The sequence below is a fragment of the Macrobrachium nipponense genome, chromosome 34 (assembly GCF_015104395.2).
Source record: "Macrobrachium nipponense isolate FS-2020 chromosome 34, ASM1510439v2, whole genome shotgun sequence".
In the NCBI taxonomy this organism is placed as follows: Eukaryota; Metazoa; Arthropoda; class Malacostraca; order Decapoda; family Palaemonidae; genus Macrobrachium; species Macrobrachium nipponense.
The window spans coordinates 13,049,071-13,072,549 of record NC_061095.1 but is presented as its reverse complement, the minus strand read 5'-3'; the positions used below and the strand labels follow the sequence as shown (position 1 = coordinate 13,072,549).

Genomic DNA, 23,479 nt, shown 5'->3' with positions numbered 1-23,479 from the left:
AAAACACTTGCAGTAGGTGCCGTTCCAATTTTTTACTATCACTAACCCTTGCTCGGAGTGCCATTCCTGGCCTGTCACAATGGAAGGCTTTCTACAAGAAGAGGGAGCACCATAGAGTATCTAAAGTGAACACCCCATATTCACGCACTCCGGATTTGCCGACTCATGTATTCGCGGATTTCTCTCTGGAACATATACCCCCATTATTTGTAGAAAATTTGCCTATTTGCTGTAATTTTCTAAGAAATATCCACAAAATCCTGGCATCTTTTTCTTTTTCTTTTTTTCACTATCAATTTAATCATAAAATACACTTTTTGTGATTAAACCATTAAAAAATGTATAAACATTTTTAGTAGGTTTTTCTTGAGTTTTAACTAACAAAATAGGCAGTTTTAAGCATTTTTATAGACTGGCACAGTCTACCAAAGGCCGAGTCCTTCCCATGAACAATAACCCCTAAGGATGCAGCAGCAACCTTAGATACTGTGAATAACCACTGATCTAGCCGGGAAACTGCCAGGATAGCTGCCATAGCAGTAGCCTCCAGGTTTGCTGCTTCCTGCTGCGAGAGACACACTCTCTACAGGGAGGTGCTGCAACGAAAGACCTGGACCTAGTCAAACTAAGACCAGGTCAATCTGCTTGGTTGGAAGCGACCTCTCCGAGAGCGTGTAGTAATGCCTCTGGTGAGGTACAGGAGGAGGACGCCTCTGGTCTGAATGATTGGACCAGAGTGATTCTCTTGTCCTGAGACAATATTATTCACCTGGTCCAAGTTACAGTCTGCAAAAGAAGACCCCAGCAACCCTGCCAATACCTTGGGTTCCTTCTTAGGACCCCAGAGGATTCAAGGCATGAGGGACAATTAACTGAAGACGTCGTGGTCGCTTCCCCAAGATTATTGTGTTGACGAATCAACACTACGATCTCTCCAAGTCCTCTGCATCTCGGCGGTCTCCACATCTTTTAGGCAAAGACCCTCAAGTCCTTCAAGAGTGTGGTCCTCCTGATCAACTCTCCCTAGAGGAGGGAGAACCTTGCCATACCCCTTGGATTAATTCTGAACAACCTGGGTGTATGACCTGTGTAGTCCTAAAACTGCACCAGGAACATAGGCCCCTGCTGCCGAATTCTGGGGAGAACACTCCCCAGAGTTCCTCCTGTCCGCCTCACTCCTCCAAGTAAAACCCCAGGAAGTAGAGGGAGCAGGAGTGAGGATCGGATATTCTTGCTCTTCCTGCTGGTAGAACCAGCAGAAGTGAGTTGCACATGATCATCCACCCACAGTGATGATGGCGATATAAGTCTAGGATAGAGTGTTTTCGCCTTGGCGAAACGCTTTCCCAAGAAGTGTAGAGGTTCACGTTTCCCAGTTGGAGCTCTTGCACCCACCAAACTAGTTTGCGTGGGAGTTGGGTGGAGACGAGCAAGCAACTGGTTGGCAAGAACTTGCAGTCTTCACGACGGATTCCAGTCCTCTTTGAGGTCGAAGCCTCATGCGAAGAAGACAGTGAGATATCTCTCCGGCCCCAATTTTGGATGCACGTCCTTCCTTAAGGGTCGTACACTCGAGGAGTCTTGTGAACAAGCCCCCAACGCAGCTCCAGTTCAAGAGGCAGAGCCCCCAGAACCAGAGGCAGGAGCATGAACCAAGATCTAAGTTCCTGTGACACTCACAACGCTAGACCTTGGGGTAAGCATTACAGTTCCTGCTCCCAAAAGAGCAAGAGAGCCAACAAGAGAACCAACTGTCTCCTCAGTGAGAGGAAGCAGACTCTTCAAAGTCCCATGACAAGCCTTCTTAAGGGGCGGAGAGGTTATCTCCTTCTCAGACCGTGAAGTCGGTTAGGTCCCCCTTAGGGGAAGCAGACTGGCCAAGAGCAGTAACAGGTCCAGGAACACCAGAAGTCATCAACGATGGTGTAACCTCTCACACTATCAGTAGGGATCACTAGTGTCACAGAAGGAGTGGGCGGAGGTACCACCCCGAACCGAGGAGGCTGCAGCACGGATGTAACAAGGGCTGGCAGAGGGATGTAACACAGGCTGGCAGAAGGGGTAAGTGCCCATCACCACCAAAGGAGTCACATTGGTGGGGTAATGAGGAAACACCATCATCAGCACTGTGGCAAACCTGTGTTGAGTCACAGTGAATGTAGTGGTAACAACTGAGGGAGTCACTGCAGAGGATGTCATTGCATAAGGTTTGTTGAGGTGGGCCAGCAACCCAGTCACTGTATGTGGCCCTGTTAGGCCTAAGAATGTCCACACCTGCTCCAGCCCTGACTCTACAACTGCGAAAGCAAAAAAGTTAAAGTCAGGTTAAGGGGAGGAGTCTCCACCTCACTCTGGAGAGGAGGCCCCCATATGAGTGTTGTCCTGGTCACCTACCTCCTGCCATTCTTCCTCCTCTAATGAGTTGGAAGAGGAAGGCGAAGGTGAGATTTTCCCGGAAGGAGAACCAGTGAGTACAGGACGTTTGCTGTGAGATGGGTACGATGAGAAAGGGTCGGCAACCAAGGGCATCATGTAACCCCCAGATAAAGCCTTGGCAGCCTTCCTCCAGTATCCCTTCCTCCTGTCAAACTTCCCCTACCACTCAGGAGACCAATCACAACTCTTCACACAAGTACTAATTCTAGTGCACCAACACCCCTAGCAATATGAGCAAAGGGCGTGAGGGTCAAAATCAATTAGAGAATGGAAGTTCTCACATTTCTTACCGCCAACTCCGGGACACACTCGCTGGGAGAAGGTGGCCTTCTTGGCTTTATATGACAAGTGGGTTTGCATCTGAACCAATATAATTATACACAATATCAAACATAAACACACACAACAGAGATATCCCACCATGAGGTAGAAAATACGAAAGAATCAGCAAAACAGTCAATGAAAAACATGTCTTCTCTAAACGATGGCCAAAAGCAAAATGGAATGTTGAACAAACAATATTTCAAATTGCAAGCCTGCTTAACATAGGAACAAGATGGAGGTGTCCCCTCTCTCCCTGAAGGGGCAATATTCCCTGAGAGACAGAGCAGCAACATACATAAAACAGCTGATGACAAAGCAGTAGGAATAGGCCTGGAAGCACATCTACTGAAAGTTGCATCTATCCCAGAGGAAGCGTGAACATGGGAATCCTGGGAGGCCACAACAAATACACTGAAGCTCACGGGACTTCTTAGGCTGGATAGGAGTATACGTATATGAAACAACAGTAGGGGCTTGGGTAACAAACCGGCTTGGGAAGGAGGAGAGCAAATCAAACATTCACTCTCCAAAGCGGTTGAAGAAAGACTCATGAGTCACTAGGTTCACGCATGGTCTCTGACTCACTTCCACCTCAACTACTTATCAGATGCCAGATATCACAGATTCCTTGCAATTACAATTCTTAATTGTTTTTAACCGGTTCCCAGCTGGCACTAGAAGATTTATCCTACTGTTAAGACCAATGCCTTGATCCACACATGAACAATTACAATTTTCCTATGATGCAAACCTATGCTTTCATAAATAGAATTTAACATGGACTGCGCAAAAAACTCCATTAGTAAATGTGTAATGGATTGTACAAAAAACTCCATTAGTGAAAGTGTAAGTTTGTATCTTGTCAGAACAAATTTAGATTAAAACGCACAATTACTGGTTAGCATTATAGGGAAGGAAGGACTCCAAATTTTGCCTGTTTTATTATTGAGAATAAATCTTTTAAAGCCAAAACTTAGGTTCTTTTAAAAAGTTTGATTTCACGTCTGGAATCCCTTGAACATTAAACTTTTATTTTAATCCTTTTATTAATTACTGTCATAAGTATTCCTGTTTAGCAACAAAATCCTAAAAATGAAATATGTACAGGTACTCCTCGTTTAGCGACGGGGTTCCCTTCCAGTGACCTCGTCGTTAAACAAATTTGTTAAGCAAATTTGCCGTTAAGCATGTTAGTCTCTTTATTTTGACTAATAGCATTAATTTTCAGTCGTATATCATACACAGAACTAGTTTCCGACATAGCCTACTACTTGGCTAAGTTCTGACAATGCTTTTCATTATTCTATTACTCATATATTTTAACTTCGTCACTTAAAACTTCATAGTGTACAATTTTCTTTAAAATAGTGTACGTTATTTAACACATCTAGCCTGCATTCCCGAGTTTTCCTAATACTAAGTCAATACAGTACTAAACTTTTTCAGAATCTGCACATTATCATCAGTGACTTTCATACCCTAAATTTGGTATTTCATAATTGTCCCTGTTAGTTTCTTCGTCATTTATTTTGATTGCCAAGGGTGGCGAGATAAAAAAAAAATAATAATAACAAATGAACTTAGGGAATCGCAGTGCATTTGAATGTTGCTGTCAAAACATAAACAAAGCACACCGCTATCTATTGAGAAAAATGAACACTAAATTATTCGCTAATGGGATAAATATTTTCTAGCATACATGAAGATTTATGCTTGCACTTCTTACCTCTAGTATCATCTGATCTCATAGGTGACATATTGAGTCTATAAATACACAGTTGTATAAAAGAAATTATCAAAACAATATTAAGCATACAAAGAGTAAGGAATTTGTGCATTCCAAATGTCTCATTGTTTTGATTAAAAGGTTTGACTTGGTAGAGACTTCTCAAGTGGAATATTTAAAAAAAATATACAGGCTTACAACGGCTGTGGCTTACGACGTTCCGAGTTTGCGACACTTTTCAATTACATTCATCAGAAATTATTTCCAGGCTTACAACACATGTTCTAGGGTTACGACGCCGATCCAACGGAAGAAATATGACTCCAAAAAGGCAAAATACTGTATATACTTGAGTAATATTCAACTGCATGTAATGTTCAACCCCATTTTTATTGCATATATTAGGACTTTAGCATATGTCCCTTATAATGTTGCGTTTTGATTCTGGCAATAAGCCCAGCCTATGTTAGCAGTTACTACTGTAGCCTAGTCTATGATTCTGACATCTAAACCTAAGAAGCTAAAAGCTTAGAATGTGCCAATAAAATTTATAAATAATCAGTATGTACTTATTTCAAATCATTATTAATTAAACATTAACTGTAAATAAACAAACAAACAAAAAATGCTTCCAACCTTTCGTTTACGGTCATGGTTTCGTCACACTACGAGTATCGAACGATTGCCAAGCAACCATTTTTACCTAGCACACAGTATAGTAATCATAAATTTTCATTATCTCTCTTCAACTACTGAAACTACCAAACAGTACAATAACCATTAATTTTCATTCTTTATTATATCTTTACATAATGGAGATACCGACAGTTATTATGAAACATACATATAACAACATTATACCAGAAGAAGAATTCTAGAAAATATTTGCTGGCTTCGATGATAACAGTATTTGATTAGTTTTATATTTTATGATATTTAATTCACAATTTTTTTCATTAAATGTATTGCATGACTAATTTTTTCAATTTACAGCAACCTTTTCCCAATAGGATAAAAAAAATACACAATTCCTTGTGAATCGTAAATGAAGAAATTATCAGCTGACGAAAAACAAATGGCGGCGGCAAGTAGATACTTTTGTTTTATGTTCTGACAATGAAGGTAGGCTGCACTTATTATAGCATAGAACAGCCATAAATCAACAACAACATAAGATAATATTAGATTCTCAGATAATTAAAATAACATTTATATTTATTGTCGTGGTTATTATACAAAAATAAAAGTTTGTTGACTTCTGTGGAAACAAATGCTGCTTTGTTTGGACTTCGTTGTCAGGAAATCCAAAAAATGTGGTAGGCTTGGTCCCTAAAGTTTGGACTTTTTCAATATAAGTAAAACAACATTTATATTGTCTGTTGTCGGGAAATCCAAAGCTTAGGCTTAGCTTAGTGCCAAACTCTTGCACATTTCTAAAACTAGTCTATACCACATGTAATGTTCAGTTTTAAAATTTTAGGCCATAAAATTGGTCTTTAAATATCAAACCTTACAAGAATTTATACATTAAACAATATTTGAAGGTTTTTTGATGAAAAGCACAATAAAAATGCAGTTAACAGTTTTCAATAGACACCCAAAGCATTCAAAGTAAAGTTTTCTTAGGATTTTTGATGATTTTCAACAATTTTTCGGCTTACGACACATCTAAAAAACATAACCCCGTCATAAATAGGCGACTGCCTGTATTCATTTTTGAGTTAATGTAAAAAAAATATTTGACTTGACACATTTTCTTTCATTACTAAGAATTATTTTCATAAAATCTAAGAATTATTTTCATAAAATCAAAGGAGACATGGCATAATTTGTGCTGTCTTTAAATTGTAAACTATACATGGCGCCACCCTGTCCCTGTTGGCCATGCAACGAACTAATGGCGGCTGAACCAAGCTGAACCACAGGGGTTCCCGGACCACAGAATGCTGGTTTTTTTTAAGAGGTTCAACTGAATAGCTTTTTTTTTTTTTTTTTTTTTTTTTTTTTTACAAAGTATATTAAAGCCTTATTTATTATTTTAGCCTTAGATTTCAAGGTTTTCAAAACCTAGGCTAGGCTACACTATCAGCACTGAACGGCCTTTCTCTTGGCCACCATTGGCTATTGTAACTCTGGGTTGTCGTAAAACGAGTACGTCGTTAAATGAGGAGTACTGTATTCAATATCTATACATTTCAAGGAATGAAGCCAAGAAAAAACAATGTTCATATCAACGGAAAAATACATGTACTGACCTTGAACGTGAACGGCTTCGGGATCTGGTGTGGGATCGGGACCTGCTGACATTAATGAATATTCATAAAAAAGTGAGCGAGTGATTTGACAACAAATCATATAAAGGAGGTTTCTCATATGGCTGAGCATAGTGTAAAGGATAAATTATGTGACTAATGCAATATAATTTGGTTTTTAATAATTAGAAGTAGAACAATTTGATAAATTGTGTGACTGATGCAATATAATTTGGTTTTTAATAATTAGGAGTAAAACAATTTTCTAAAACTATCATATACAAAAAAAAAAAGTTAAGTAAAAGTTTGTTTTCTTCAATCATGATATTGATGCATTCAACATACCTTGTGTAAAACACTGGGCATTGTTCTAAAGAAGAAAAGTCTCATATAGAAAAGAGCTTCAGAATATGAAAAACATTGTTCCTAATCCGTTCTGATATAAATACCCTTTATCCTGAATTAATTGCAAACTGTAGTTTACAATAATATGAACTGTGATCAAGAAAAATAACAACAAATCAATAAATACATAGACAATCTTACCTGGAACGGGAGCGTGACCTAGAACGAGATCTTGATCGAGACGATGATCTTGATCTTGATCTTCTTGAACGTCTTGACGAGCGAGACTTCGACTCATCAACCAAACGAATCCGTCTCCCATGCAAGTCCTTCCCATCTAAACGATGCATAGCATTTTTCATATCAGCATAAGTAGCAAACTCAACCACCCTGTAACAGGCCAGATTCAATAAAAAAAAAGGAAAAAAACTAAATACAAAAACATCTCCAATTCTCAACTCCAAGACATCAAATCCTTCAAATTACTCATACTAACTTCATAGCTCCTAAACAATTAGTACATGTAAACTAAATCTTGGTGCACTACTTCTTGAAAATTCTAATTACTAAGCCCACATTAATGCACATTATTTTTAATTAACCTATATTTTTTTAGTAGAAACAATGGATCTACTGGTAATTAAAAATTTCATCTTTCATAAAATAATTCTTTTGGCAAGATAAACCCATTTCTTTTAGTGACTATTTTATTTGTCATGGGGTGTTTACAAACAAAAATTATCCAAAGAGAGTATGTCTGAAGCAAGATGGGACATTTTGTAAAAGGAATGAGTTTGTATTAAAAGAAATAATGTACTGTATATACTCGCATATAATGCGACTTTTGAAACCTAATTTTGAAGCTCATTTTAAAGGGGTCGCATCATACACGCAGTATAAAATTAGCGTACCATCTATGCTTTCCAAAATCGGCCAATTGCGATAGCTACTACCGGAGGAAAACAGAAGATCTTTTAAAAATTTATGCTTTACTTGTACTTCACCATATCCAATAATATTATAAGTATTCTCATATTACTATTGTATTTTAAAATACAAAAGAGCGATCGTGCGCCATTTGCATTATTTTGGTTTATACATGTTTAACTGTTCTAGACTAACCATCTATAATTTCCAAATCCGTTGATTACGGCACAATACCGAAGGGTTTTTTACTTTTTGTTTTACTCAGTAAAAGAAACATTTGTTACTAGAAGTATTATTTTTATTTTAGGATACACTGGTAGGTGAAAATTTATTAAAGTAAAAAATGCCTAAAATTTATACATGTAAACTAAAACCCTCCAAAGTCGCTCTCCGTGTCCGTATCATCAAATAAGGCTCTGAATTCTTCGTCATCAAGGCAGTCATCATATTCCTTTGATAATTTCATCTTCATCTCCTGCATCTTCGTATAGGACATCGTCCTCACTTCCATCCAAAGCATTTGATATTCCACATTTTTTAAATACTTTAATTATCACATTTTTATCAATTTCTGCCCTGGATTCTTTAACCCACAAACATAGTAGAGGCAACCCTGGAGCTTTCATCCTCCCTCCTTTAGTAAATGCTTTCTCCCCTTCCAACATCCATTCATTCCACTTCTTCCTGATGTTGTCTTTAAAAGGCTTATTAATTGATACGTCGAGAGGTTGACAAACACTAGTCAAACCACTGGGAATAACAGCTATATCTGCGTTTGTATCTCGAACACCTTTGAAAACCGAGTTCACTCGATGTGACCTAAACATGCCCCAAACCAATAAACTTTTTTTCTTTCCGTAAACCACCAGGCCTTGATGCCCAAACTCTCTTTAGCCAAGTCTTGCAGCCATCATCATTCATCCATCCTTTTTTGTGAACGTGGACAATGATACCGTTTGGGAATTTTTCTTTAGGCATCAATTTTTAAAGATAACCATGGGGGGAAGTTTTGTCCCATCTGCCATACACATTAAAACAACAGTAAAGTGTGACCTTTCATGACCAGTAGTTTTGATTAAAATGCTTTTCTCTCCTATTTTACTTACGGTCGAGTTTGATGGCATGTCGAAGGTAAGCAGAGTTTCATCCATGTTGCCGATACATGATAATTTGTAATTACTAGCTTTGTGGTGCTTGATGACAAATTTGAGGTAATTATTGATTTTTTCTTCCAGTTCTTTGGGCAGTTTTTGTGCTATTTTGGTTTTCCTTCTTAGGGCAAAGTTATGTCTTTTCATAAACCGAGTACACCATCCTGCACTTACTATAAACTCTGGAATGCCCATTTTTCTTGCTTCTCGAATTGCATACAGTCTTATACTACACCGTGTTATAATAAAACCATTTTCTCGGTTTTCAGACTTGCCACTTTATCTTCTAAATGCGGCCATTTACATTTGGATCCGCGATTTGCACACTTATAAGATGGAGTTACTATTAAATTTTCCTTTTGTTTTCTCCAGCTTTGGACACAGCTTTCCCCGACGCCAAACCGCTTACCAGCTTGAACATTGTTTGTTTTTTCAGCTTCAGCTGCAGTTTGCAGCTTAAATTTAGCAGTATACTTCCCTGCTGATCTTTTCTCCATGGTCCTACTCTTTTCTCCATGGTCCAAAACAGCCCAGCCAAAGCTCTGTTCATTTTGTAAATACTATAGTTTGCCGTGCTAGGCTTACACGATTCATTTGGGTGTGCGCTGCAGCTGCTGCTACTCAAATTATAGCATTTTTCTTACTAATCCCAAGAATTGACCATGGAAAATCCCAAGATTAACCAAAAATCCCAAGATAATAAAATAATTGACATATGCCAAGCCCTAAATATTTACGCTGTCTGCCTGTCTGTCTATCAGGAAAAGATACTGATAATTTGAATTGACGGTATATTTCCTGAGAGAGAGAGAGAGAGAGAGAGAGAGAGAGAGAGAGAGAGAGAGAGAGAGAGAGAGAGAGAGAGAGAGAGTATATTTAACCAGTGGGCATTAGTACATATGCAGGCAGTGTGTTCATGCTTGTTAAAAAAAGTGCAGTACTGGTAATTCATATCTGGAGGACAAAAAACAAATATGAATTTGTTGTCAGTTGCATGGACTAAATTTACATAGAGCAGGGAACAAATCTTAACATTCCTCAAGAGATTAAAGAGATGAACCATCGCTGAACTCTCTCTCTCTCTCTCTCTCTCTCTCTCTCTCTCTCTCTCTCTCTCTCTCTCTCTCAACTATACTGTTAAGTGTTAACTTGAGTCTCTGAAACCAATAAGTATTGGCACACGCGCAACTGTATGTGTGTGTGTGTGTGTATGGGTATACGTACTGTTAAAAAATGTGCTGTACCTACAGGTAATACCTACATCTTTGAAAGATAAAACAAACAAACAAATTTTGTTGTTGCTAGTCGCAGGGGCTATAAAGGGTGTGACCAGCAGACAGAAAGATTAACATTTTTCCAGAGATTAAAGAGCTGAATTTTGTTTTGAAGGTATGTCAACAGCATTAGTAAATAGGTATCATCTTCTAAGGAATTTTTTTTCTTTTTTCTTTTTGCGGAAGAATCTTCAAACCATTTTGCATTCAAAGTAATGAGAAGGAATCATTCTATTTTTCATGTAATCAGTAAAATACTTACACTATTAAAAACTAAAACTACATACTGTATGCAAAACACACACATCATTGTCAGCTTCGCATGTGTAAATATGTTCATTCTAAGAAATTCACAAAGTAGTAGTATAACCAACACCTGATTGGCTTGTTGGTAGCCATGGAGATCTTTTATCCAATGACTGCCCTATGCTTCTGTTCTATTTATAGACATATGCCGTGGATGGAACTAGGTTTGAATGTTACCTTGATCGTGATTTTCCGACTGCTGACGGCAAAAATTACTCAATAATTTTCTCTATATAATTATTACTTCGTGAAAACAATAATATAATATGATCATTTTAACTTTAATGTATAGTGGTATGAAAAATACCAGTGTCGTAGCGATGCGTCATCAATATAGTGGTATGAAAATACCACATTGTGTTGTAGCGATGCATCATCACTAGTGCAAATCCTTTTCCCGGACCATCCTCAAAATTTTACGACTCTTCAACTTCAAGATCGATATGGTGAAATATATTTTATAGTCATACTTATTGTTAAAATTCACAAGTTGAGCTGCAAAACATTATTATATTTTGATTGTTATGTACATATATTTTTTTCGCGTTTTATGGAATGTTTGTTTTGAAAATAATAGCTATTAGTGAACATATGGTATTTTGTCCCACAATTTTATTATAGGTGATCTTAATTATCTCACATTCATTTAACAGTATTATATTAATATTTATTTAAATAAACTGTAAATAATAAATAACAATAATGAAAAACATAAAGGGAAAAAATGTTTTTGCTGCAGCAGTGATGTTTGTTTGATCAAGCATCTGACCTCACATTTTTGAGATCTGAAAAATTTCAAAAACCCAAAAACTGGATCAAAGAAAGCGTGTGTACTGCACATTTTTTAAAACATTATGTACACACACACAATGTCTGCACATTTAATGATACCCGTTGGTGAAAGACTCAAATTACAGTATTTATTCCTGAGAGAGAGAGAGAGAGAGAGAGAGAGAGAGAGGGGGAGCTAGAGAGCGAGGAGAGAGAGAGAGAGAGAGAGAGAGAGAGAGAGATATTTAGGACTCCAAGGCGTGGTATTTTTACAATTATTTTATTATCTTGGGATTCTTTTTTAATCTTAAGATTTTCTATTTAATTCTCGGGATTAGTAAGAAAATTACTGTAACTTGACTAGCAACAGCACACATCTGAATGACTCGGCCATTAGCACGTTAAACCACCAACCTTATGAATTGATGCTCTCGGAAAAGGAACTCGCATGATACATGAGATACATGACAAAACCACTGTTTATTGCTGAAAATTTGGGGGTCGCATGATATGCGAGATCGCACGTTACTCAAGTATATACGGTATGTTTTATATTGAAAAAATACTATTTCATAACAACCAACTACTTATGGGGATCTAATTTTAATTTAACCCTTTTGCTTATGGCTCGTAACACTTACATCTCTGTGAAGTGGCAGGGACGCCAACAGTAAGCATATAAATGTTTATACCTTATACCTTTATTAAAAAAAGGACAGCTCTGACAATTATCATGATAGACCACTCGAACGTCTTTCATTTTGGAGCTTAATTAATTTTTCATTAAATAGTTATTTTTAATATATTTTAACCCTTAAACACAGACTGGACGTATTATATGTCGACTAAAATTGTCTGTCGGTGCTTAATTGACGTACGATACATCGACTACAAAAAGTTTGTTTAAATATTTGCAGAAAAATAGTTATAGGCCTAATTTGCAAAAAATGTTAAATCACACGCCTTGAGGGATGCTGGGAGTTCACGGATCAAGCTGTTGTTTTGTTTACAAGCGTTACCCAGGCGCACATGTGCGAATTTCTTTTTTCTCGGACTAAAAAGCATCAGTGACACATCTCAGAAATTCTTTTGTCACTTTGTCGTAATTTTTGCACCGTTTTATATTAGTCATTACATAAGATTTTATATATAAAAATGTGTGCAATTTCATGTAGAATACAACTAAAAACAACCCATGGTTGTAGCTTTTATCAGTTTTGAAATATTTTCATATAAATCATGTTAAGTGCCAAAATTTCAACCTTCAGTCAATTTTGACTAGACCGAAATGGTTGAAGAACGCAATTGTAAGCTAAAATTTTCTCTTACATTCTAGTAATATTCAATCATTTACCTTCATTTTGCAACAAATTGGAAAACTCTAGCACAATATTTCAATTTATGGTGAATTTTTTAAAAACACTTTTTCCTTACGTCCACAGGCGGAAACTGCCGAAATTCTTTCGTCAGTTTGTCGTAATGTTTTATATTAGCCGTTACATAAAGTTTTATATATAAAAATGGTGCAATTTCATGTAGAATACAAAAAAAAAATAACTCATGGTTGTAGCTTTTACCAGTTTTGAAATGTTTTCATATAAATCACGATAAATAGAAAAAATTTGATCTTCGGTCAACTTTAACTCAACCGAAATGGTCAAAAACTGCAATTGAAAGCTAAAATTTACATTTACAGTCTAGTAATATTCAATCAATTACCTTCATTTTGAAACAAACAGGAAGTCTCTAGCACAATATTTCGATTTATGATGAATTTTTGAAACAAAAATATTTTTACGTCCGCTCGTTACGAATTCATGCATCATTTTGTGATAATATTTTCTCTGTGTAGCTTTGATTGTTTTACAATTTGTTATATATCAAAATCATCGCAATTTAGTGTACAATACAACGAAAAAAAAATTAACTCATTAGCTTTTCTTTTGCGTTGTCATATATTCCAATATTTATATGTGATAATGATATTTTTTTCATTTCAGATGGTTGCATAGTAAACTTCAGGCAATGACAAAAAAAGGAGCCAAAAATGAATTCTTAATCTTAAAAACTAAGCGTGCTATCATTTTTTGAAAAAAAACTTTTTTTCCGCTTCGGCGCTAACTCCTGAACGCCGCCGGTATACGAGAGACACTATGGTAAATAGCCGCTCAGCATTTAAGGGTTAATACCATCACTTGAAATAATTGAGCCACTGATGCTATCCTAATAGGGTGAATCCACATAATAGTGATCTGATAAATTTGTGATGTTCTCAAGAGCATGTCAACTTCTATCATTTCAAGCAGCCGGCATATACCTCATGTCTTCAACGCCACATTATCAGTACAATTTCTGGACTTCAATATCTATAGGTACTTGAAAAATATCAAAACAATGAAAGAATTCAATGTCAAACTAAGCCCCTTTTCCAACATTCAATTTATTACAAATCCACAACTAAAAAGTAATAAAATTATGTATAAGTTGCTAAACTACTTTCAAAAACAAAAATAACCATAAAACTACAGTCTCACCCTTCATTCCTTCTATATTTGTGAGCATCAGCATATGTCACTTCCCCAGCCTGACGCATGAAATCCTTGAGATCCTGTTGAGAAATCAGAAAATTAAACAAAATAATTCTAAATGAAGAATTAAAAATAAAAAGTAATAACATTTCTTCCAAAACCAAAAATTACCAACAACCTTGACCACCAGGTCCTTCAAAAGTCCCCACCAGGTACCTTAGAAGGATATATTTTCAATTAGAAAAACATACATACATACGTACATACATTTACACTATATCACACACACACACACACACACACACACACACACACACACAAACAGTCTTCCATAATGAAGGTCTGCTGGACTAAACTTCATACTCTCAGCTTCCAAGAACATTACAAAATATTAAAGAAGTTTTTATAAACTATGTTACTGCCCATATCAACCTATAAACTTTTGAAAAAAGGCCAAAGTTTTCTTATTACAATAAATAAAATATGAGATAAAATGACAAAAAAAAACTGATAACTAATAAAAAAGAAGTACTAATACTTGCAGAGAAAGACCATTAAAGGTTGATGCGCATAGCGTTTTTTTCTTTTCGTTACTTTTAAATTACAAACTGAATATGGGCTTTTACATGTCACCTATAATACCTCTATGGAAAAACTTTTGACCTGACAAAGCCTTTCAGATTTGTCCTTAAGCGTTCAAACCCGGCCAGCAAGTCAGGGCATGGATGATGAGAAAGTTCTGAACAGAAGTAAGTTGTTCGACTCCAACACCATGCCTAGCACAGACCCCTTTTAAGGTAGCCATGAAGGTGAAAGGCTGGGTAGTACCGTGGATGTCCTACCAGCTCCTTCCACCACTCTGAGGAGTCCTCATTCTCCTCTCACACCTACGAAATGCGGCAGGAAGGAAAATGTGTCCCACGTCCTCGTCCCCCACTTTCGTCCACGGTTCCACCCGGGCCCGCGTTCGGACGGGTCCGGATGATCCCCCTCGATCGTAAGACGAAACCCAACGTCTCGCCTGAATGATCATCATCGGCCCATTACGACGCTCCTTCGTCCTTTCCTGCGCGACCTTGCGCGTCCTCTCCTCCTCTCCCACCTTGCCTCAAGCTATCTCTCCTGCCCTCTCTTACGTTGTCTTCAAAAGACATCGGCAAAGAGTTAGGGTCTGTTTGAACAATGAAATAGCAACTCTGCTACTTAGCTACATTTTCAAGTACCCTCAAGAAGATTATATTCCTCTACTGGCACTACTTCTCATGCTCCCAAGAGCCCAAAACAAAATATAATGAAATGCTACTAGAAAAAAAAAATCCAGAATAATTCTTGGACAAACCACCCACTATACTTACCATTATTAAACTAAACTTCTAATAAAACTACAAACATGCATGACAAAAGAAGCATTACCCCTTAATCCAATTCGACCATCATTTTCCTAAACAATCAAATCTACTCGTGTGAGACAAACTTCAAGTGTATGCTTCCTTGACAAAAATTAGTCTAACATTTCCTATAAATACTCCCTACACATGTTGAACTGGACATAAATCCTTTTGCCCTATGAATAAATCCTACCAAAAAGGACTATAAATACAATACTGTGCCTACTCCCATACCCTATGCAGTAGTCTTTGACCACTCAACAACTATCTTAAATGCAGTGGAATACACAGTTAAACTCTTATAAAGTCTTTCACTCTGTAAAATATTCCCCTTTACTAAAACAGTACTTCTGCTAGGAGCATCTTTGTCTTCCTAATGAAAACACAGAAATATTATCAATCAAGAAATAATACTTGACCATCAAATTATGTCATGAAAGGTTCTGCAGCACCAAAACTTCAAGCAAAACCAAATTAAATAAAGTGCTTTATGTTATTCCACTAATCCTCCTTATGTCAGCCTAATAGTTGTAAGGTGCAGTAAAACTGTAATCAGGGTAACTATACAAGCATTTTTTTAATACAGTATACAGAAAGCAAACTTGAGTATTCTATTCATTAATAAGACCCATATTCCTTAAAATGAGTGTAAAAGTCATTATTAAGGAGGAAACAGGGATAAGCACCTAGATATTTCTGAGCCAGAGGGAAACACTTATACACACAAACAAACCTCTTAACTGCACTGAAACCTTTCTCAAAAAATAAATGAGAGAAAGCAAATTAACATAACAGCAGTAAAACGAAAAACTGCAAAATTCTCACATTGCAAATCAAGTACGGTGTAAGGACAGAATCATAAACATCGACTGACAGAAAGGATGTAATCAAAGGCAAATATAAACAGCAGGTCACAAGGTTATACAGAACCATGACCTACCTGCTAGTTTCAGCATCACTTCATTACTATACAGTACTGTAAACATGATTATAATATACGTAAAATAATAACTAAATTGATGAAAATACACCATCTAACTATTCTACATTTAAACTAGCAGTCAAGTGGTCAGATATATAAATTAAGGCATCCTACATACCCAAGTTCCTAATGTCTTCCAAATAGTTATTGTTTCACCACCATTTTTCCATTTCAACCAACCAGGAGTGTATGATAGCTTTTATATAATCTACATGAGGGTTTTTCCCTGATTGTTCCCTAGGCGAAATATCGGAGGGGGAATGTTGTTAGATCCGCAGGTTGGCTAATAGCCGCAACATATACAAAAGAACCCCTGCAATTTTCTTTTGCTACATTCCAACAGTGTTAAGGAGTTACATACTGTTTCTCAATCTATGAGAGAGTTTAAAGGAGGAACAAATCAATATTAAAAATATAAAAGACTAAGATACTCAAAGGTAATCAGAATAAAAAACAAATTAATAATAGGATAGATATGACAAAACTTCCATATATCATTGAATTTCAATACACTAAAAACTGTTAAGTCATATTATAAAAACATTCACTACCTGCCAAGAAACTTTACTGGACAGGTTTTCAACAGTCAGGCGATAATCTGTACAGCTGCCATACCAAAATCGACTGCATGTTGGACAAAAATAAATTCTATGAACATGCAAGTCAAATAAATAATCATATGAGAGAGAGAGAGAGAGAGAGAGAGAGAGAGAGAGAGAAAATTACATCATATCAATACTGAGAGAGAGAGAATTACATCATATCAATACCTATCATAATATTTCCTGATCACAGTTAGTGAGAAATTATTGTGGAGTAAGACAAGCAAATGTGAATGTTATAAATATATTAGAGGTGCTGCTGTAGAAAGGGATGAAAGCATCTTTTTAAATGTCCAATTTGAAAAGTACAGTAGAGCCTCAGTTCTCGACGATAATTCGTTCCAGAAGGAGCGTCGAAATTCGATTATTTCGAGAACTGAATCAAGTTTTCCCATAAGAAATAACTGAAAATGGATTAATCCGTTCTTTGACCATCAGTTATTACCTAACCTTGCCTTTTTCTATACAAATACATTACATGTAAATTACAACTAAATAAGTTAAAAGTTAAATAAATATCATGTTTAAACGTATATTTATAATTTTAAATGTGTAATATACAGTATAAAAGAAACTACCCTGTGTCCAACTGATTGTTGACCAAGCTCCATAGGCTACCTAGGTAAATAGTAAGTAGAACGTAGTGTAGTGGGTAGGCATAAAACGTGTTGCTAACATAATAAAAGCATTGAAAAGCAAGTCTAATTATTACAGTAAATTAATAAACTATTAAAAATTAAACCAATCTATATTTATCAAAACTTGCAAAAATTTGCCTACAGTAAGTCGGCATTTAAGGATGTAAACAAACATAGCGCAGCCCTGGTGGTTTATATCGGGACTATGGTAGTAAAGAAACCATATCTCGCTATAAGCCTAGAAACATTTTACATTCGATATTAATTATGGTAAATCTTTTACGGAGTCGACTGCAATACTGTATACAAAATCGCTTGAAAATTATCTTTCAGTAAATTGTAATGTTATGATACTAACGATTTTGTTTCATAAATGTCCTTATAAAAAAATGTGCGTCTTTTACGGCAAATTGTCCAATATCAGGGCTGGTTTTCAAGCTTAATTGGACTTGACAATTATTATGGTACTGCATGGTACATATATACGTACACATAAGTAAAAGAATCTTCTTAATGTCTTTAATTACTATACCATTACGTACCAGCATCTCTTGAGTTTAATATCAAGCTAACCTTTTTTTTTTTTTGACTTTTTTTTTTTTTTACGAGGCCCGCTTATACGAATGCATTCAGATTGCGTTCGTTTACCGCGCACGCGTTGCATATGTAAACTGTGTCACTACCAGACCTCATACGTAAACATTGACGTCTTTTACAGTAGACATAAAAAAAAGAATCTTCTTAATTTCTATAAGTATTCCTATACCATAGCGGCTTCTCTGATTAAGCTAAGGCTAACCTCCTCTTTACCAGCAAGCTTAACAAAGATTAAGATTGCGTTCGCTACCGAACGGCACACGTTACGTATGTGACAGTGGTTTCACTACCAAATCTCACACGTTAAACAATGACGTATTTTTACAGTAGACATAAAAGAATCTACTTAATTTCTATAATTAATGTATACCGTAGCGGATTCTGAGTTAACCTAAGGCTAAAACCTCTTCTTTACCGGCACGCTTAAAAAGCTTAGATTGCGTTGCTACCGAACCGAACATGTTACGTATGTAAACTGGTTTCACTACGAAAATCTTACCACGTAAACATTAACGTATTACAGTACGACATAAAAGATTCTTCTTAATTTCTTGATTACTACGCACTTAATATGGCATAGTAGCTTCTCTGATATAAACTATGACTAACTTCTTCTTTACCGGAAAGCTTAACAAAGCTTAAAGATTGCATTCACTACCGAACCGCACATGTAACCTACGTACGTAACATTACCTTCACTCCAAACCTAACACTTAAATACGTATTGCATTTGCTACTGAAACGCGCGTCTCAAGTGTGAGCATGGTTTTAGAATATGTCTACGTTGATACCACCGAAAAAGCAAACGAAATGCGCGCAAGGTGTACAAGACACGACACATGTTTGAATGTTTGTAAACATTAGTTGCGACTTTAAACAATGCTGAGTCACTGAGTGGCGTCACCAATGTTACCAACCGTTTTGCTAAATTATGCTAGTCGGTCCAAGCAAGAATTTATGCCAAATATGGTGCAATTTTGTGCCAGAATTATGCTATTAATCTATCATTATCTCATTTCTCTAATACATTTGAGCTAAAACAACGATGTAATGGAAATTTAAAACATTTATATATTAGGTGAAATGATAAAAAGTGACGAACAGACAATAACTAATAATTTGATGATGTTAGGAAACTCGTAATAAAACACCATTTTTCTTTAATAGATCACATACGCAATCACTAGTACACTATTTGATATGCAATCACTATTATACTATTTTGACAAATGTGTGAAGATCACACATACAAATGTGAAGAAAAACAACAAGTTTTACTTATTACTGCATCATTATCATGCCACTCAGAACCATTTTTCTTTAACAGGTCACATAAACAATTATAAATACTTGAAAATGTGTGAAAATTACTTCAAATATAACATTTTGTTATTTACTGATATTTCCTGAAAAATTAAAACTAAATAAAAAAGGTAAACAAACAAACCAGTCTCTACTCAAGAAGAAAAACATACGTACTTATTACTTGATCATTATCATGCCACTGAAACACTTTTTCTTTAAATAGATCACATACACAAGAAATAAATACTTGAAAATTGTGGTAAAATCACTTCAGACATAATTAAAATTTTGATTACTGAAAAAAATAAAACTTAAAAAGGAAAAAAAGTAATTCTTTACTCATGAAGAAAAAACATTATTAACACTTTACTGATTGTTTGTCATGCCACTGTGGGTATTTATTTATATTCACAAAATTTAACATTCCTTAGTTGGGTTCAAACTTAGCAATTAAACTCATTTGTTAGTGCTGCTTTTTGAGGCAATTTCACTTGAAGATACATTCACTATAGCTGTGTATGAAATTGAGGAATTTTCTGCATTTATTTAAAATTTTAGTGAAAATACATTCTAAAATTGTACTAGAACCCTAAGTGTGAAAGAAATTATGCTAAGCTCCAATTCTTGGGTCAAATTATGCTAAAAAACATGAAATTATGCTACATTTGGTAGCACTGGATGACGCCAACTAGCGGCAGCTGGCGGAAACAGTTTTGTTTACAAACATCATATGGTCGGGGGTCGGAAACTGGTTTTTTGGTTGAAAACAGATACAAAGTTTTATTGGAATTTAGTGGCGAAATCCGATTATGTCGAGTTCTAATACGGTCGTGAACGGGTCTCTACTGTACCATGAGAGAGGAAGAGATTAAACCAAATACTTGCAGATTTTAAGAATGCATCTGACAATGCCACAAAAGGCAATTAAGTGGGTATTACATGAACAGGGTACCAGAACATCTTAACAAATCTCTGAATTTGTTAAGAATAATTTAAAATTTTTGTTTTGTTTTTGTTTTAGCAGGTTATGACCAGCGGTATAATAATAAACTCTACTGTAATTTAATTTAATATTTATTCTTTTTCAAAGCAATTAACTAATTTCCAAATGTTGGATGGTACATAGTCATCTATTCTTGAAATGCAGGGTGTCATAGCTATTAGTTTCTACTTTAATGGCAGCTCAAAATTTTGAAATTTTTAAATTAATGGTAGCACTCTTGTTTTTGAGTTGCAAGTAACTATCCCGCTCCACTTCCAAGGAAGAATAGGTATACAACAATGTTGAAGGATCAATTTGTTTGTTCCTATGTACATAAGAAGGGAGGTGGGAGGGCTCCCAATATGTAATTACTTGGTAAGTAATGTACAAAAACTTATTTTATTATAAAAAAAATGTCATTTGTATAAGTAACTCACCAAGTAATTACATAGCTCAATCCCACATTGACAGGAGGTGGGATACACTATTCCTAAACACATTCTAAACAGAAAATAAATTTGAAATCACAATTTTTAAAAGTAAACTTTATTTCTCCTAACTATACAAACCTGCGGTCATTTACAATAGGAATTGCTTACGGCGAGGCTGGAACATGTCCGTTAATACTCTTGAACATGGTGGTTAGGCAGTAACTACTGTCTGGTAGACGGGGAGACCTGCCTGCCTGGATGTAACCATTCTACTTTGCCATTCAGCCCAGGTTTCAGATTGAGGGGTAGCATGAGGTGGGCCTAAAATATAAATGACTTCAGGTGTGTATAGTTAAACAGGAAGGCTGATTGGAGGGAGGAATCTGAGTGAGTCTCTACAACTGACTGGAGTTTGACACACCTGGGCTGCTACTCCTGGTCGAAAGTGCTCCGCCTCTGACAATTTGATAGGAGCATAAAAACTACAAGATCAAGAGTCAGACTTCTGTGCCTTTTCAAATGAGTGAGGAATCGTAACTCGTACGAAAAAGGCTGGAGAGAATATTAAGAACCGGAGGCATTAAGGCAAAGATCAGAGAAGGGTTTGCCTTATTGCCAGTCTCCTTCCACCCCTTGATAGAGGAAGGAGCATGATTGCTTCTATGAATCTAACAAAAAACAATAGAGAGGAAGCTTGATGTTGGTTTATATTTAAAATATCAAACACAGTATATTCAAAATATATTCAAAAGTAATAAAAGAAAATATCCCACCACAAAAAAACAAAATAATAATAATAACGTTAGTCATGCAAGAGCTCACGAAAACACGTCTGCATCACATGACAGCTGAAAGCAAAGCGGAATGTTTACATCCAGGCAGGCAGGTCTTACCGCCCTTACCGCCCACCGGACAGTAGTTATTGCCTAACCACTTTGTTCAAGAGTTTTAACTTCAATATTCCAGCTTCTCCATTGACAATTACTACTCATAACAACATGTCTGCATCGCATGACAGCCACATGCAGGTCTCCCCCACCTACTGGATGGTAGTTACTGCCTAACCATTGTTCAAGAGTTTTAACAGCTGGGTTCAAGCTTCGCTGTAAGTAGTTCCTATCGAAAAGGACCAAGGGGTTGTATATTGCGTAGGAACAAATAGTAATTTAGCTAGCATTGTTAAATGCTTGTTTGTAACCTTATCTGGTTGAGAGAGCTACGTCAGGAAATTACTGCCTCTGGTCATTGTTCCTCTCAACCAGTAATGACGCGGCATCAAAGTCATGAATTGCCTCTACTGCAGTGCTGCTTTGCAACCATGGGATACTTCCGCTTGTTGCCAAAGGTAACAATACAATTAAAAGCCCTTGTCCTGGGCACAGCCAAAGGTAACAATACAATTAAAAGCCCTTGTCCTGGGCACAGTACAGCAATATGACCAGAAAATTACCTACACCATATTAAAAAACACCAGCCACCCAAAAAAAATGACAAATGGAGGGTACTGCCGTACACAGTACCCTCAGGCTCCCCAAACAAACTTGACAACCCTAATCAGGGCGAGGTGATAGATACATAGGAGATGTACTCCTTCCCTCGTTCCCCAGTACCGCGCCAGCCGCGGACAACAAACCTAATGTATTGCAGTTGTCGTAGAATGTCTCTACATCCTGTAGATGTGTCGCGAACACTGACCTGCATCTCCAATACATAGCCTGTAAGATCATGGAGAGTGAGAGATTATGCTTGGATACTAACAAAGTTGCGACTGCTCTTACTTCATAAGCCATGACTTTCAGTAAAGGGAAGACTTCTTGAACTTTTGAGTGTGACTCTACAATAACATCTTTTAAAAAGAAAACCTAAGAATTCCTTGACAAGGCACACACTGGATTTTTAACAGAACACCGTAAGTTCTTGGAAGGGCCTCTGATTTTCTTTGTTCTTTCAACATAATGCTGAAGTGCCCTGACAGAACAGAGATGGGAGAGATGGGGAAGACAAATGAATCCGGAGATGTCTTCCTCCTCCAGATGGCCTTTAGGAAGAATTGAAAAGGCCTGGTGTGTAGTTTCCCAAATGCCACGAACTTTTGTATGGACGAGAGGGTCCCTAACAGGCTCATCAATTTGTTGGCCAAACAGGAGGGACGAGAGAGGAAGCTTTGGACTTTCTGTAGGCAGTTTTGGATTCTTTGATCATACAGAAAAGTCTGAAAATTCAGAGAATCAATCTTTGTCTCTAAATAAAGCATCAATTGATCAGGAGTCAGTTGAGACTTCTTTAGGTTGATCAATAGTCCAATTAACAGGCTAGTTGGAGAATCTCTTGTAAGTCCTCTATGCATTTGAATTTCAAAGGGGAGCATATGAGCCTGTCGTCCAAAGTATAGACAAATATTTATTCCCATGAGATGGAGTCGTTTGGCGAGAGGAGCAAGAACCCAGGTAAATACTTGAGGGGGCGAGGAAAGGTCAAAGCACAGTGCCCTGAAAATGGAAGACCTGTCCTTGA

The 23,479-nt window shown here is 36.6% G+C and overlaps 1 protein-coding gene across 1 annotated transcript in view; it reads right to left on the bottom strand.

The window, feature by feature from the left end:
* Window positions 1-23,479, bottom strand: part of LOC135207771 (serine-arginine protein 55-like) — a 39,478-nt gene that overhangs the window by 13,198 nt on the left and 2,801 nt on the right. Inside the window, exons 2-5 of the mRNA XM_064239595.1 lie at window positions 16,962-17,034; window positions 14,047-14,120; window positions 7,285-7,473; window positions 6,742-6,783 (exon numbers count right to left, since the gene is read on the bottom strand). Coding sequence (XP_064095665.1) covers window positions 6,742-6,783; window positions 7,285-7,473; window positions 14,047-14,120; window positions 16,962-17,034 — 378 coding nt within the window. The remainder of the gene's footprint in view (window positions 1-6,741; window positions 6,784-7,284; window positions 7,474-14,046; window positions 14,121-16,961; window positions 17,035-23,479) is intronic.